Source organism: Balaenoptera physalus (genome assembly GCF_965194825.1).
Source record: "Balaenoptera physalus genome assembly, chromosome: 14".
Taxonomy (NCBI): domain Eukaryota; kingdom Metazoa; phylum Chordata; class Mammalia; order Artiodactyla; family Balaenopteridae; genus Balaenoptera; species Balaenoptera physalus.
In genome coordinates this window covers 33,924,163-33,938,137 of record NC_138893.1, presented here as the reverse complement: position 1 = coordinate 33,938,137, position 13,975 = coordinate 33,924,163, and the positions used below count along the sequence as shown (strand labels likewise).

The following is a 13,975-nucleotide window of genomic DNA, read 5'->3' as shown; positions in this document are numbered from 1 at the left end:
AAAAGGCCAAGGGAAGGTCCATGAGAGTACTTCTCTATGGCAAGTTTTCTCTTCCCACCACTGGTAATCACACTTCTGCCCCCACCCCAAGTCCGTATTTTTAAGGAGGACGTTACATAACCCTGTCTACAAGTAATTACCGAAGGCATTGGAAATACTGGGGTGAAAAAGGGAGATACTCTCCCTGCCTTCGTGGCACATACGGTTCAGTGAGAGACTTATTACTAAATAACTATTCATTTACAACCATGATAGGTGCCAGGCAAGAAAAAGTGAAGTTCTATAAGAGGAATGAACAGCACTATGTATTCTAGTGAGGGAGACTTGTGGGGAAAGGATCCTTCAGGGATTTCCTGAAAATGTGACATTTACACTGGGACTTGAAAGATAAATAAGAGTTAGCTAGGTGAAAAGTGTGAGGGAAAGGTGTTCCAAGCCTTAAAGCTAGGAAAACAAAAATTTGAATAGAAAATTAAAAGAATCACAATTTATTGCATGACATGGCTATCAATAGTGTTTAAATAGCATAATAATGTTACAATTTGAATATTAATCTAACCAACATTATAATTTTTTAAAATATTTTTTAATTTATTTATTTGGTTGCGCTGGGTCTTAGTTGTGGCAGGCAGGCTTCTTAGTTGTGGCATGCAAACTCTTAGTTGCGGCATGCGTGTGGGATCTACTTCCCTGACCAGGGATCGAACCCGGGCCCCCTGCATTGGGAGCCCGGAGTCTTATCCACTGCACCACCAGGGCAGTCCATATAATTTAACTTTAGGAGGCTAGAGGGATGAGGATATATAGGATTCATATATGTGATAAGGACAAAGAAGACCAAAAAGAGCAAAATCCTCATCTTTCATCTGGGAAGTCAACAACATAATGCAAAGGAGAAAAAAAGGAACAGAAGTGACATGTAATCATGTTAATTTAAAAATATTAGAAATACAGGAAGAATCAGCAGAAAGAATTGAATGTAGTTGCCTCAGGATGGGGTAAAAGTTTCTTTTAAACATTTGCTTGTTTTCTATATACTTATCACAAATTCAGCCTCAGCTGCACTAAAATTTCCACCAGATCCTTAAAGCAATGATTTTGGTATTTGTATGCTGTCCTGTTCCCCGTCACCTAGAACAGTGTCTGACATCATAGATGCTCAATAAATATTTGCTGAATGGATAATGCACACTTTCCATGAATTGCCCAAATCTCCTCTCTAGATATTTAGACACATCAGGTATTTTATATACTTTATTTTCTTGGACATCTTTCCCGAAGCCCTTTTTCCTATTCCAATCTGGCCTTTGTTGCCTTCTACTTCTTAGGATCTTCTACCACCATTATCCTAACTCTTGTTTAGGATTCATCTGTTCATTGAGACTTTGAAAAAAGTCTGTTCTCTCCTTCCAGGGCTATATAAAGTTTTCCCAGGGAAGAACTGCATTTCCTAGCTACAGAAGTGTAGCTGAGGTTGGTTGCCTGGCTAGGGACTACATTTCCCTGCCTTCTTTGATGCTAGGTAGGGCTGTGTGATTAGGTTTACCAAAGAAACATGAGGGAATGTGACATCTGGAACTTCCACTTCAATTTCTTAAACCTTTGGCCCTGGATATGTTCTTTGCTCCTTCCTGATGGATGGGATGGTGATTACTAGAATGACCTTGTGCTAAAGTCAGCCTGGATTTTTATAGGAACATTGCATTCCGGGATCTCTTTCTTAACAGCTGCTAGCATTACTCTAAATAATACCAAAAGTATTATCAGAAGTGGTGTGCTGTCGTAACAAATAGAAAATAATGTGGCCCTAGTTTCGTGGTTGGATAGTGGATGACAATAGGTGAAAGACAAAATGCCTCAGGCAATGAAGGAGATGATTTTATTTAGCCTGTTGCAATAGGGAGAACACGCATTCAGGACATTTTTAAAGAAGAGGGGTAAAATTTGAGGTTTTATAAAACAAGGGATTCATTGAGGATGGGTAGGGGTGAGTCTTATTTTGGAATGTGCAAGAGCAAGGTGGTCCTTTACAGTAAGCCCTTTCTTAGAATACTAAAGGGATCAGGAATTTTTTTTTTTTTTTTTTTTTTTTTTGCCTTGCCCCCATGACTTGCAGGATCTTAGTTCCCAGACCAGGGATCGAACCTGGGCCCCTGCAGTGAAAGCGCCAAGTCCTAACCACTGAACTGCCAGGGAATTCCCAAGGAGGAATTTCTTAACCATTTCTGTTTTCTGGGGAGTGAAGGAAACAAATAGGAAAGTTGGCACTCATCAACCAAGTTCAACCTTTGTGAACCAATTGCTCTACTGTCAGAGGATACAGGTTCTATTGTTAAATATGGTCTGGCCACTGTTTGTGTATTCAGTCTCTCAGATATACCTTGCAAGCCACGTATGTAATTTAAAAGTTAAATTTAAAAAAGTAAAAAACAGGTAACACTAATTTTAATAAAATATTTAACCCAACATATAAAAATATTATAATTTGAACAAATAATCCATATGAAGACTATTAATCTTTTTTTTAAATTAATTCTTCAAAATCCGGAGTGTATTTTACACTTATAGCACATCTCAATTCAGACAGCCACATTTCTTTTTTTTTTTTAAATGTAGGTGGAAACGCTTCAATTTAGTTTTCTTTTTTTTTTAACTTTGGGTTTATTATTTATTTATTTATGGCTGTGTTGGGTCTTCGTTTCTGTGCGAGGGCTTTCTCCAGTTGCGGCAAGCGGGGGCCACTCTTCATCGCGGTGCGCGGGCCTCTCACTATCGCGGCCTCTCTTGTTGTGGAGCACAGGCTCCAGACGCGCAGGCTCAGTAATTGTGGCTCACGGGCCTAGTCGCTCCATGGCATGTGGGATCTTCCCAGACCAGGGCTCGAACCCGTGTCCCCTGCATTGGCAGGCAGACTCTCACCCACTGCGCCACCAGGGAAGCCCCAGACAGCCACATTTCTAATGATCAATAGCCACAGGTGGCCACTGCTACCAGATTAGGCAGCATAGGAGAAATTGGGGCCTTCCAGGATTGGAAAAACCAATCAATTCGGTATTCAAACCCTAGGAGGATTCAGTCAAAGGTATTTTCAAGGGTCCTTTAAGACTTCTCAGGTAAACTAGAGAATCTAGCCCTGTGGCAAAGATCAGATCAAGGTTGTAGCCTGGTTTCAGATGACCTCAAGTTAGCCAACGTTAGGCTGAGAGAAAAAAGAGCTCAGGTCAGACATGGAAGTTATTGGAAATAAAAAACCAGGAGCCTGGCCTGAAAAAGTCTGCAACTGTTCAAGCCTGAAAGCAAGTCTCAGGCCCCAAACTCATACCAACAGGAAGTAAATTGCCAAAGCTGTACAGCCCCCAAAGAGGACATGCTTCCCAGTGCTACTTAACATATGGCCTTGGATGACCATGGTCAAGGAGAAACCCCCCAGAGGGCAAAGCCAGGGCCAGGAAGAACTGTGGACTGCGGAGTTATTTACAGAGGACCAAACCAAAGTCAGTCAGGACTAACCACAAACATTCTCCACTGTCAGGGCAAGGAGTATTTTCAATTTATGCCTAGCAGGATTCAATCATTTCTATGGAACCGTGATTACTGTGTTTTCCATTCCTCTTTTTTTCCCAGTGGGAGTCTCCATTGCAGTTACCCGGTTTTTGCTCCACAACTGTCTATTGGGTGTCTTATAGTCGTAGCTCCTGAGGAACCACATCCAGACTCATTGGAACGGGCTGAGCTGCCTAGAGATCCTGGACTTTTAAGCTGGATGAAGCTGGTTACCACCCTTGGGGCATGAGTATGTTCTATTTGGGAATAAGGGTGGGTACATGATGGCCAGAGGGACAGACTGCCATGGCAATTGCCATTTGCCCACCAAAATCTTCTTCCTCCATAGTTACAGAAGTGTAGTTACGATGTGGGTACCCAGGTGGGGAGTGTATTTTCCAGCTCTTCTCGCACCCAAAAGGAGTGCGTTTTGTCGAAGTTCACACTAGTGGAATGTGAACAAAAGTGATGTGTGCAACTTCTGTCTCACTTGTTAAGATGGGACATTTGTCCCTGAACTGCCCTGACCCCTTCCGACTTCCTTGGGTGGCAACAACTTGAGCAGCCTCAGAAGCCCCATGTTGAAGACAAAAGCTGGTCACCAACATCTACTTTTGTGTGAGTGAGACACGAACATTTGTTTGAGCCCTTGCATTTTTGGGTCTTTTTGTTTGGGAATTTGCTTGAATTCCCCTGTACACCTGTGTTGGATATCATGTTACCTGCATCCCCCATAGGAAGACTTTCTTAGCCTTATTCTTTTATTTTTGGTGGAGCAAGTCCTTCATATTTTCTTAGAAAGTGTGCTTGAGAGGGGTATTTTGGGAGCTGAATTTCTTTGCATTTGACCTGTTTTTATCCTTCTGAAACCTTAAGGGATCTTTGTCTCCAATGCTCCAGTATGTATGTTTTCAACTATTGTGCTGGGTACCAATTAGAAACTTGTATACTTCATTTCTGGGAATTAAAAAAAAATTTTTTTTTCCTTGATGATTCCCTCCCCTGTACTTTCTGTCTCTCTTAGCAGAGCTCTTAAAATTCAGATATTGGATTTTCTTGCATGGCAATCTAATTTTCTTAGGTTTCTCTCCTAGCTTCCATCTGTTTGTTTTTTTGCTTTACTTTTTGAGAAATTTCCTTGTATTCATTTTCCTTCTACTGACTTTTTTGTTCCCTAAATATTTCTTTTCTTTTCTTTCTTAAACGTCACCCTGATCTTGTTTCTTGGTTGCAGATCTCTCTGAAGATATTATTGATAGATTTTTGAAAGTTCTTGCCTTCCTGTGTCGGTAATTTCTTCTAAATTGCCATTTCCTGTTCCTTTTGTGGGTCTTGTTTGAATCACTATCTTCCAGGTTAAAGAATCTTCTTGACTATGTGGTAATCGTATTTAAAGTGTGGGGACTACCTCCCACCTGTGCTTTTTCTGATCACACCTGTCAACCTGACTTGGTGCCCAGCACATCACCTTGTACAGAAAGCAACACAAACCTTCCTCCAAAAGAATGGCCATTTCTGACAGTGACAGAACACGAGGCTCTTTTCCCACAATTTCTGAATCACCTACATGTGAGCTGATGCCTCCTACATCTCATTTTAAGCCTGGACTTCTTTCTTCAGTTTCAGAGCCGTATATCTAATGGCCGGGCATCTCCATTTTTAGGTTCCAGTTTGTCCTCCTGTTCCACTGTGTTCCCTGAATCAGAAATTAGCACACTTTCCCTTCAGTCACCTGTGTCTCATCCTCCCCGTTCACCAGCCTTGCCGGGTGGAGGTGAGTATGGAAGACAAGAGAGGGTGGCTGTCCCCTAGAGTGTGAACTGTCACGGCTCTGCCTGTATGTCCACTCTTGTATCTCCCATGTCTGGCATAGGAGCAGGTTCACATAATAAGATTTGCTGAATGAATATCTGAACAAAACAAAAAGCGTGGGGACTAAAAAGGTGATTGGGAGCTCAGAGCATATACATGGGTCTTGTTGGTTTTTTGTCTAGATGAGTTTATTTTCATACAAGTATTTCATGGAAATAGGAATGTAGCAAGCCAGTCAGGGTAGTAGGAAACAAATATTAAGTGCAGGTTCGCACATGTTGTTCTATTTACACCTGGGAGCAGGCTTTCGCAACCTTGGGTGCAGCAGCTGCCCTCATCCGAGGCCCCTTTGCAGACGCGGCCCTGGGCACACTTGGCACAGCTCACGGGGCAGCAGGGGCAGCAGCTCTTGCAGGAGGTGCATTTGCAGGAGCTACAATAGGCGCAGGAGCCACCAGTGGCTCAGGAGCACTTAGGGTCCATTGTGAGCCGAGCTGGGGCCAGAGGTCCAAATCAGTGACAAAGAAGAGGTTCTTGGGTTAGTGGAGGGTGTGTTCTGGGGCTTGTGACCTTAATTATGGGGTGATTCTGCTCTGGGCTGTCTCATTGGGAAACCCAGATGTAATTCTCTCTAGATCTTTTATTCCCTGACCCCAGCAAGATGCTTCTAATCTCCTGCCTAGAGGTTGAAGACCCGGCAGCTAGTGTTTTTGGAGCTGAGTGAAGAAACTGGGCTGGCTTTGTGGAACAGGATGTTTTATTACTCAGTATGTATGTATTTGCTTAATCTTCCTTTTGTTTTACCCTCTCCAGAAGGGAAAACTCAGCCTTTTTCCTTTAAGGGGGATGGTCAATAGTCCAGTTACTGAGAGTGGGGGAGGGGATCTGTTTCTTAAACAGTTTTAACCAATCCTCCTAATTATAGGACCTCTCTCTTCCACTGGACTGCCACTTCCAGAGGTGCCTGAGGTTATCAGGTCCTAAATCTTTTGGTGATCCTGTGGTGCAAATAATGTTGCCTTTGAGCTTCCCCCATTACTGGTTTGCTAAATCATCTACTACTTGCCTATTTTTTTTGGTGCCTTCCAAAACCTTGTTGCTGCCAAATCTTCTCCCATTCTCCTCATCCTTATGGGTTTATGCCTAAAAAAACCAAGCAAATCCATCTGTGTTTTCAACAGAGCTTCAGGAAGAAGAAAATGAAGATACAGCTGTTCAATCTGACATCTTTCCCCGGAAATTACTCCTATTTCTGTTCATTCCTACTCCAATCGCTCTAATTTGAGCCACCATCATTGCTCAGCTGGTCCACTGCAGCAGTCTGCCAACTGTTCTTCCTGCTCCCGAGGCTTGCTCTTTCCTTACCTATTTTATTACACTGAAGACAGAGTGAACTTTCTACAGAGCAAATGTTACTTCTCCACCTTCCTTTAAACCCTTCTTTCAGTCCCTTTTGCTTTTAACTTGTAAGGACCCTGTATCATCTGGCCTTGGTCTACTTTTCATTCTTATCTCCCAGTTTTCTCCCAGTTGCTCACTAGGCTCCAGCCATGCTGTAACCCATATTTCTTTTAACATTCAAATATGGCATCTTAAGGTATCCCTACATACTGTAACTTTATCTGTAATTGTCTCTCACCACTTCTTCCGGTCCCTCTCCTCCAAGCTTTTCCGGTTAACTTCTACTCATCGGCTTTCAGGTGTCAACTTTAATATTTCTTCTTCAGGAAAGCCTTTCATGTCACTCCAGACGAGGTAGGTCCTTTGTTGATGGTCTGATTGTTCTAAATACTTGCTACCCCTCCCCTAAAAGGGTTACACCTCCCTCTCCTGATGGTGTCAATATTCCACACAACACACTTTGAGAAATTCTACATTATTACTTTCATCACACTTTAGTTTATTGTTATTATGTGTTTAGTTGTCTGTCTTCCTGACCAGACTATAAGCTCCCAGAAGGAAAGGTCCTGTGTCTATCTTGTATACCATGGTACCCCCAGTGTTTAGTGTACTGCTTCGACCACCCGTAGTAATGACAAAGACCCCCTTGACCAAACTCTAGAATGGCTACCAACAGCTTAAGGCCATGTCCCCAGGATGAACCCTGTCCCCCTTAAAATGCCTGCCTGAGAAAGCTCAACACTGCCAGGAGAATTTACTGTTTCTTCCAACCCAAACCAGGTGATAGGCATATAGGCCCTGACCCTCCCTTAAAGCAGTTACTTTAGAAAGCTTGCGATTATAAATCCTTTCTCCACCCCTTTGGGATATAAATCTTTTTTCACCCAGAACTGCCTTCTCAAGGACCTGAGAGCTGTCTCCTCCCAGCCTAGTGGGTACCTTGCTCTAACTTGTACCACTGCATGTCATAAAGATATGAGAAGTTAATTTCTGCTCCATATAAGTGCCAATTAACAAACCCGGTCACATGGACCAACACCCCTTGGCACTCTTCAATGCCTTTGCCTTAGCACACGCCAGTCTTTAAAATCTCCAGCCTTTTGTTTTGGGGAAGTTCAGTTCACGACGAACCCACTTCCTTAACGCAATAAAAATCTATCCTTATTGGTTTAAACTAGTATCTGGCTTTGTTTTTGTTTTGTTTTGACAGTAAGCATACTAGTTGTTTTATTAATAAATAAACAGATACTATATAGGTGTGAACAGCTGGGGGAGAGGGTAGTTTCATTATTTGAAAGCTTCTTTTGGGTTTCTTCTATCCCTCTCCCACCCTCCAAGAAGTTGATTATCTGTTATTTTTTCTTTCATAATCTCTATGTGAAAGATGACAATTATATCCAAATTATCCATAGTGCATTTTAGGATTAAACTAGTCAGATTATTTTAGACAGGTATAGAAAACTATTAAAAAAGTCACACGCCTATTTAAATTTTTTTTTTTTTTAATTATTTTTTTATGGCTGTGTTGGGTCTTCGCTTCTGTGCGAGGGCTTTCTCTAGTGTGGCAAGCGTGGGCCACTCTTCATCGTGGTGCACGGGCCTTTCACTATCGCGGCCTCTCTTGTGGCAGAGCGCAGGCTCCAGACGCGCAGGCTCAGTAATTGTGGCTCACAGGCCTAGTTGCTCCGCGGCACGTGGGATCCTCCCAGAACGGGGATCGAACCCGCGTCCCCTACACTGGCAGGCAGATTCTCAACCACTACGCCACCAAGGAAGCCCCCACACGCCTATTTTAAATGTCAATTCCCTGGTTTCTCTTTTAAACTTTTTTTTCTTCCCTGTGGCTTAAAAACTTCAAAAGTTCTACCATTTCTATTTCTGGGTGAATGACAAGGGTTCAATTCAGTCCAAAACGACGTGGGCGCGTTAGATGCGGGTGTTTGGTTACAATTGGTGAGTTTGGCTAGACTTAAGCTGCAAATGGCCCACACACATTTTCCTCCCTCTGTCTTCAGCTAGCACTCTGATACCTGCGCCTGCGGGCTTTCGCTGTTCCTCCAAAATTTTATCTCGTTAGACGCTTCTGTGGGTACTTTTAGGAAGCCTAGAGAGCCCCCCGAAACCCGAGATTTTCAGTGCCGATTCGTACTTTGATTCACAACCAGCAGCCTTCCCTCTCCCACGCTCCAGCCCCAGTCGCGGCCTCCACCTCTGCCTCCCGTCCGGCCCCGGCAGTGGCCGAGGGTGTCACGTGCTGGGACCCGGGCGTGAAGCCTGCGCCGCCATGTTGGTTCCTGGCAGCCTCGTAGGAGAAAGCAGAGGGAGGCTGACCAGCCGTCCGGAGTTCCGGCCCTTGTGCGCAAGTGCGGAAGTGTGTTGGCCCCGACCGTGACCGGTTTCCGGCTGGTGGTTCCGCACCGGCCCCCAGTAGACGTGTAACGGAAGGTGGGCCGCAGCCATGGCTGAGAGGAAACCTAACGGTGGCGGAGGCGCCGCTTCCACCTCCTCGTCGGGCACTAACTTACTTTTCTCCTCCTCGGCCACGGAGTTCAGCTTCAACGTGCCCTTTATCCCAGTCACCCAGGCTGCCGCTGCCTCGGCCTCCCTGCTCTTGCCTGGAGGTAGTAAGGAGATGAGGATCCGGTGGGGCTAGTGTGTGCGGGGAGGTGGGCGGGCGGCGGGGGGTGGCGAGGGTCGGACGGGAGGTTTTCCTTGTGCCTGGACCCGACCCTCTGGTACCTTGCCAAGGCCATCAGTGGCCAGGTTTGAGTGGCCTGAGGACTTTGGGATGTTGGGGGCGGGGGCCAAGCTCTTCGTGGAAGAAACTGTTCCCGGTGCTGGACACTCCTCAGCTGGCATTCCACAGATTTTTGTTGAACACCTCCTGGTGTGCCAGGTGCTTGCAGGGAATGCAAAAAAATTAGACAGTGCCTCCTCCTCTCCTAGGATACTGTAGGATATCTCTTAGGATAGACACGTAATATTTGCAAAGTAGAGGTACAGAACGCAGCCATCTTTCAAGGCGGTGCATCATTTTCTTTAAGGAGCCCTTGCTTGTTCTCAAGTCCCTACTCCTGTGTGCACCTTAGCACTTTGTACATATCTTTATTATTGTCTAGGGAGATTGCTTTTTAACGATTACGTGGCATAACCCAGAGCTGGTGTTTAGGAGCACAGACTGTATTTCAGCCCTAGCCCTGCCGGTAACTTGCTGTGTGACCTCAGGCATGTTACTTTACCTCTCTGTTCTTCATTTTCCATAGGGGCTGTGATGAGAAGTGAACTGATTTTTGTAAAGCACTGAATATAGTGCCTGGCACATAGTGTTATATAAATGTTTGTGAAATAAACATGTCTGCCTCTCTATTTGGATTGTGAGCTTCTTGAAGTTTGCAGCTATAACTTATTTACCTTTTTATTTCTAGGATCTTGTTTAGTGCCTAGCACATAGATCCTCAGTAAATGTTGAATATTTTCCTGTTGAATAATTTATTCTTGTTTGGAGGACTGAGGAAAGTTTCATGGAGAAGTGAAGAAGGGCAAATCGGAGACAATACATGATGGTTCCCCTTCCTTTGTGTTATGTTTCTTCTTGGTACTTATCACCACCTGACATGTACAAATATTTGTTTATCTTTTTTTTAATTTTTAATTTATTTTAATTTTTATTTTTGGCTGCATTGGGTCTTCGTTGCTGCACGCGGGCTTTCTCTAGTTATGGTGAGCGGAGGCTACTCTTCGTTGTGGTGTGCGGGCTTCTCGTTGTGGCTTCTCTTGTTGCGGAGCGCGGGCTCTAGGCGCACGGGCTTCAGTAGTTGTGGCACACGGGCTTAGTTGCTCCGTGGCATGTGAGATCTTCCTGGACCAGGGATCGAACCCTTGTCCCCTGCGTTGGCAAGTGGATTCTTAACCACTGTGCCACCAGGGAAGTCCCATATTTGTTTATCTTATCCCACTAGCATGTAAGCTCCATGAGAGCAGGAACTTATGCCTAGAACAGTGCCTGGTATGCTGTAGACCGATTTTTCAATAGACACTTGTTGAATGAATGAAAGGGTGGCAGTCAGGAATATGTATGTCTTGTTGTGATAGTGTGGCTGAAAGGTTCACCATTGCCATTTTTGGTGGAGGACTAGCATGGCTAGAGCAGAATGCTTTGGGAGGTTGCAGGAATAAATAAGGCTGTGCGTGGGGTTTTCATGTCATCCTCTGCTTCACAGATGTTTAGTTCATGCCCATCTTCCTTGCTATATAATTTGTTTGTGTCTGTTACTGTCAGTAAATGCTAAACATCTTCATTGCCAAGCACAGGATAACTTACCTGTCTTGAAAACTATTGTTTCTTGGAGATGGTTTATTTTTTTAATAAGAAAATTAATACTTTTTAAAGCTAAAATTCTGTAACAAATATTTTTCTACCTTTAAAAAAGATTTGATCATTAGAAACCCATTCAGATAATTTCCAGAGACAAAAGGAGAACACATTGGAAGCAACGGTTGGAAGCAACGGTTAATCATGTCAGTGAAAGAGACACATAGGAAGCAATTTCATTCATTCCACAAACCTGGATTGAGCAGCTTCCGTTTGCCAGGCCCTGTTCCCGATGTCAGGGAGACACAGAGGAGCAGATAGCATTGCCCTCAACGACTGCACAGTATATACAGATGCAATGTACCCAGCTGTGTAAGTAATTGTGATATAGGTTTATGATGGCTGGAAAGAGGGATTGATAGGCTGCTGTGAGAGCTGTGGCTGTCAGGCTGGCTGACCAGGGAGAGGGCATCCCTCAGGCCTTCAGGACCTCACAGAGGAGGCAGTTCTTGAGCTGAATATTAAAGGATACATAGAAATTAGGGAGTCTGGGGAGACAGACATGTGAGAGTCTGGAGGTGTGAGAGAAACCTGCTGATTTGGTGGGATTTGGTGGTAGGTGCTCACATTCTCTCTCCCTCCCCCGCTCTTTCCCTCTCGCCCCATCCCTCCCCCCCCCGCACCCCTCCATGTGACTAGAGTGAATGCAGGGGAGTGCTTCAAGTGGTCAGCAGGGCCCAGATCACGAAGGGCCTCAGACACCACACTGAGGAGTTTGTAGTTTACCCTGTGGGGTGTGGGGGGTACCCTTGAAGGGTTCTAAAGAAGGTAGTGGGATTAGAGGTGTGTTTCAGAAAGACTGGAGTTTTCTGAGATTGCACCAGAGTGAAGCTGACTGTGGCAAGAGCGGCCGATCTGGAAGCCACTGTGAGTCAGGCAGGAGCCGGTGGCACTCTAGCCCTGGTCAGCCACACTGGGTGTGAAGAGCAGGGAACAGATACGAGAGGTTGTTACACCGTCAAATTGTTGGGACTTGGTGACTCGGGGGGTCCAGGCTGTGCAGTGCAGAGTTCCCTTCTCTTTGTTCAGTTTCAGCCCCAAGACATAGCACCACCTGGCATATAATGGATACTGTGTACCTATTTCTTTAATGAGGATCTGAATGATGAAATGAAGGGTGTGAGAGAGAGGGAGTGGTCTGAGAGAGCAGGTTTCTGGTTTGAGTGTCTGGATGGATGTTGGCAGACATCTGTTGAGGTTAGTGAGATGTGTAAATGGAGCACATGAAGGGGGACAGTTAAGATGACAGATTCAGTTCAGGCTTACTAAGTCTGAGGTACATGTGGCTGAATCTGCCAAAAGTATTGAGGAGGCAGTTGGAAAATAGGTTCTGGGACACATAAGATCAGTCTCAGTTTGAGACAGAGTTGGGAGTGTCACAAGTATACAGGCGCTCATTAAAGTTATGGGTCTTGATGCCAGGTGTGTCCACATGTAATTAGAAAGTGCCCCTGAGGTGAGGCTGGCAGCTTGTTGAGATCAGTATTTTGTTTGTAATTGATGCTAATCAGAAAAAAGTTTCTTGGATCAGGATGATCCCAAGTTGTCTTAAAGGATGAAATATACCACAGAGGTTTTTCCCTCTGTTTTTGGATGTTAAGACATCAACTAAGAAATCTGAGTCCAAGTGAGGTTCATGTGACTGAAAAGAGAGGGTAGGAATCAGAAATGTATCAGAAAAGTAGAAGGATATAAGCAGACAGGGGGCCTTGTGCAGGAAGATACTTTTAGTTACAAAGAAACAACTCAGAGGAGTATTTTGAATAGTGGAGTATCTCAGTTAAATTGATGTCTGTGAAATATAATGAGAGCAGCCTAAGAGCTGAAGGCCTCATTCAGCAGAGGTCAAGAAGGAGCTCAGAGCTTGAAAGGCCACCCTTTGGCAGGTCTCAAGGGCAGGGACCAGTGTGCCTGTGTGCTGGGAGAGGGTCCACCCTTCTGATCTGCTCTATGCCTCCAGCAGTGGGAGATAAGAGGGAATTGGAGATGAGAGGGAATGAGATGGGAGAAGGAAAAGATTAGGAAGAGGAAGACAATGTTAGAAGCTAGGCCTCCTAAAAATTTCCTGAGGAAAGGTAGACTGGGCTTTTTTATTTCTGTTTATGTATGTATGTATGTATGTACGTATGTATGGCTGAGTCAGGTCTTTGTTGCTGCGTGGGCTTTCTCTAGTTGCGGTGAGTGCGGGCTACTTGTTGCAGTGCACGGGCTTCTCACTGCGGTGGCTTCTCTTGTTGCGGAGCACGGACTCTAGGCACGTAGGCTTCAGTAGTTGTGGCACACAGGCTTCAGTAGTTGTGGCTCACGGGCTCTAGAGCACAGGCTCAGTAGTTGTGGTGCGCGGGCTTAGTTGCTCCGCGGCATGTGGGATCTTCCCAGACCAGGGCTCGAACCCATGCCCCCTGCATTGGCAGACGGATTCTTAACCACTGCACCACCAGGGAAGCCCAGACTGAACTTTTGAGGCCATGTAGAAGGAAAATGTTTTTATCAATATTTTACGACTTGGTAGCAGAAGAGAGGATAAATAGTTTGGTACTAATAATACCCACAGTGAAGATCATGTTGGGCAAAGGGAAGTGAGGAGAACTTCCCTTAGTTAGAAAATGACTTTTCCAGTGATTTGGCATTCTCTAATGACTATCTGGTTGTGATACTGTGTGGTTTTAGGGACGGCAATTAATGGTTGACCTACTTTGCCTCAGGAATACAAATACCACATGTTCACTTATATAATGAGTGCTTTGTAGGTAAGAGCCCTGACACACCCCTTGTTGTCAACAGAGTTAATATCTGTACTTTAGTTTCTTGTCCTTACTGTAGAAATAAAGTTTTGTGTATTTGAGT

The 13,975-nt window shown here is 44.6% G+C and overlaps 1 protein-coding gene across 5 annotated transcripts in view; it reads left to right on the top strand.

Moving 5' to 3' along the window:
* The first annotated feature begins 9,127 nt into the window (after positions 1–9,127).
* SEC23IP (SEC23 interacting protein) overlaps positions 9,128–13,975 on the top strand; it is a 44,259-nt gene continuing 39,411 nt past the window's right edge. For 3 of the 5 annotated variants that reach the window (XM_082424760.1, XM_082424758.1, XM_082424759.1), the window contains exon 1: positions 9,129–9,377. In XM_082424760.1, the coding sequence (XP_082280886.1) occupies positions 9,215–9,377 (163 nt within the window). In that variant the 5' untranslated portion in view covers positions 9,129–9,214. Of the gene's footprint in view, positions 9,378–13,975 lie in introns of all 5 variants that reach the window. The other 2 variants (XM_082424761.1, XM_082424762.1) reach the window with 1 other exon arrangement.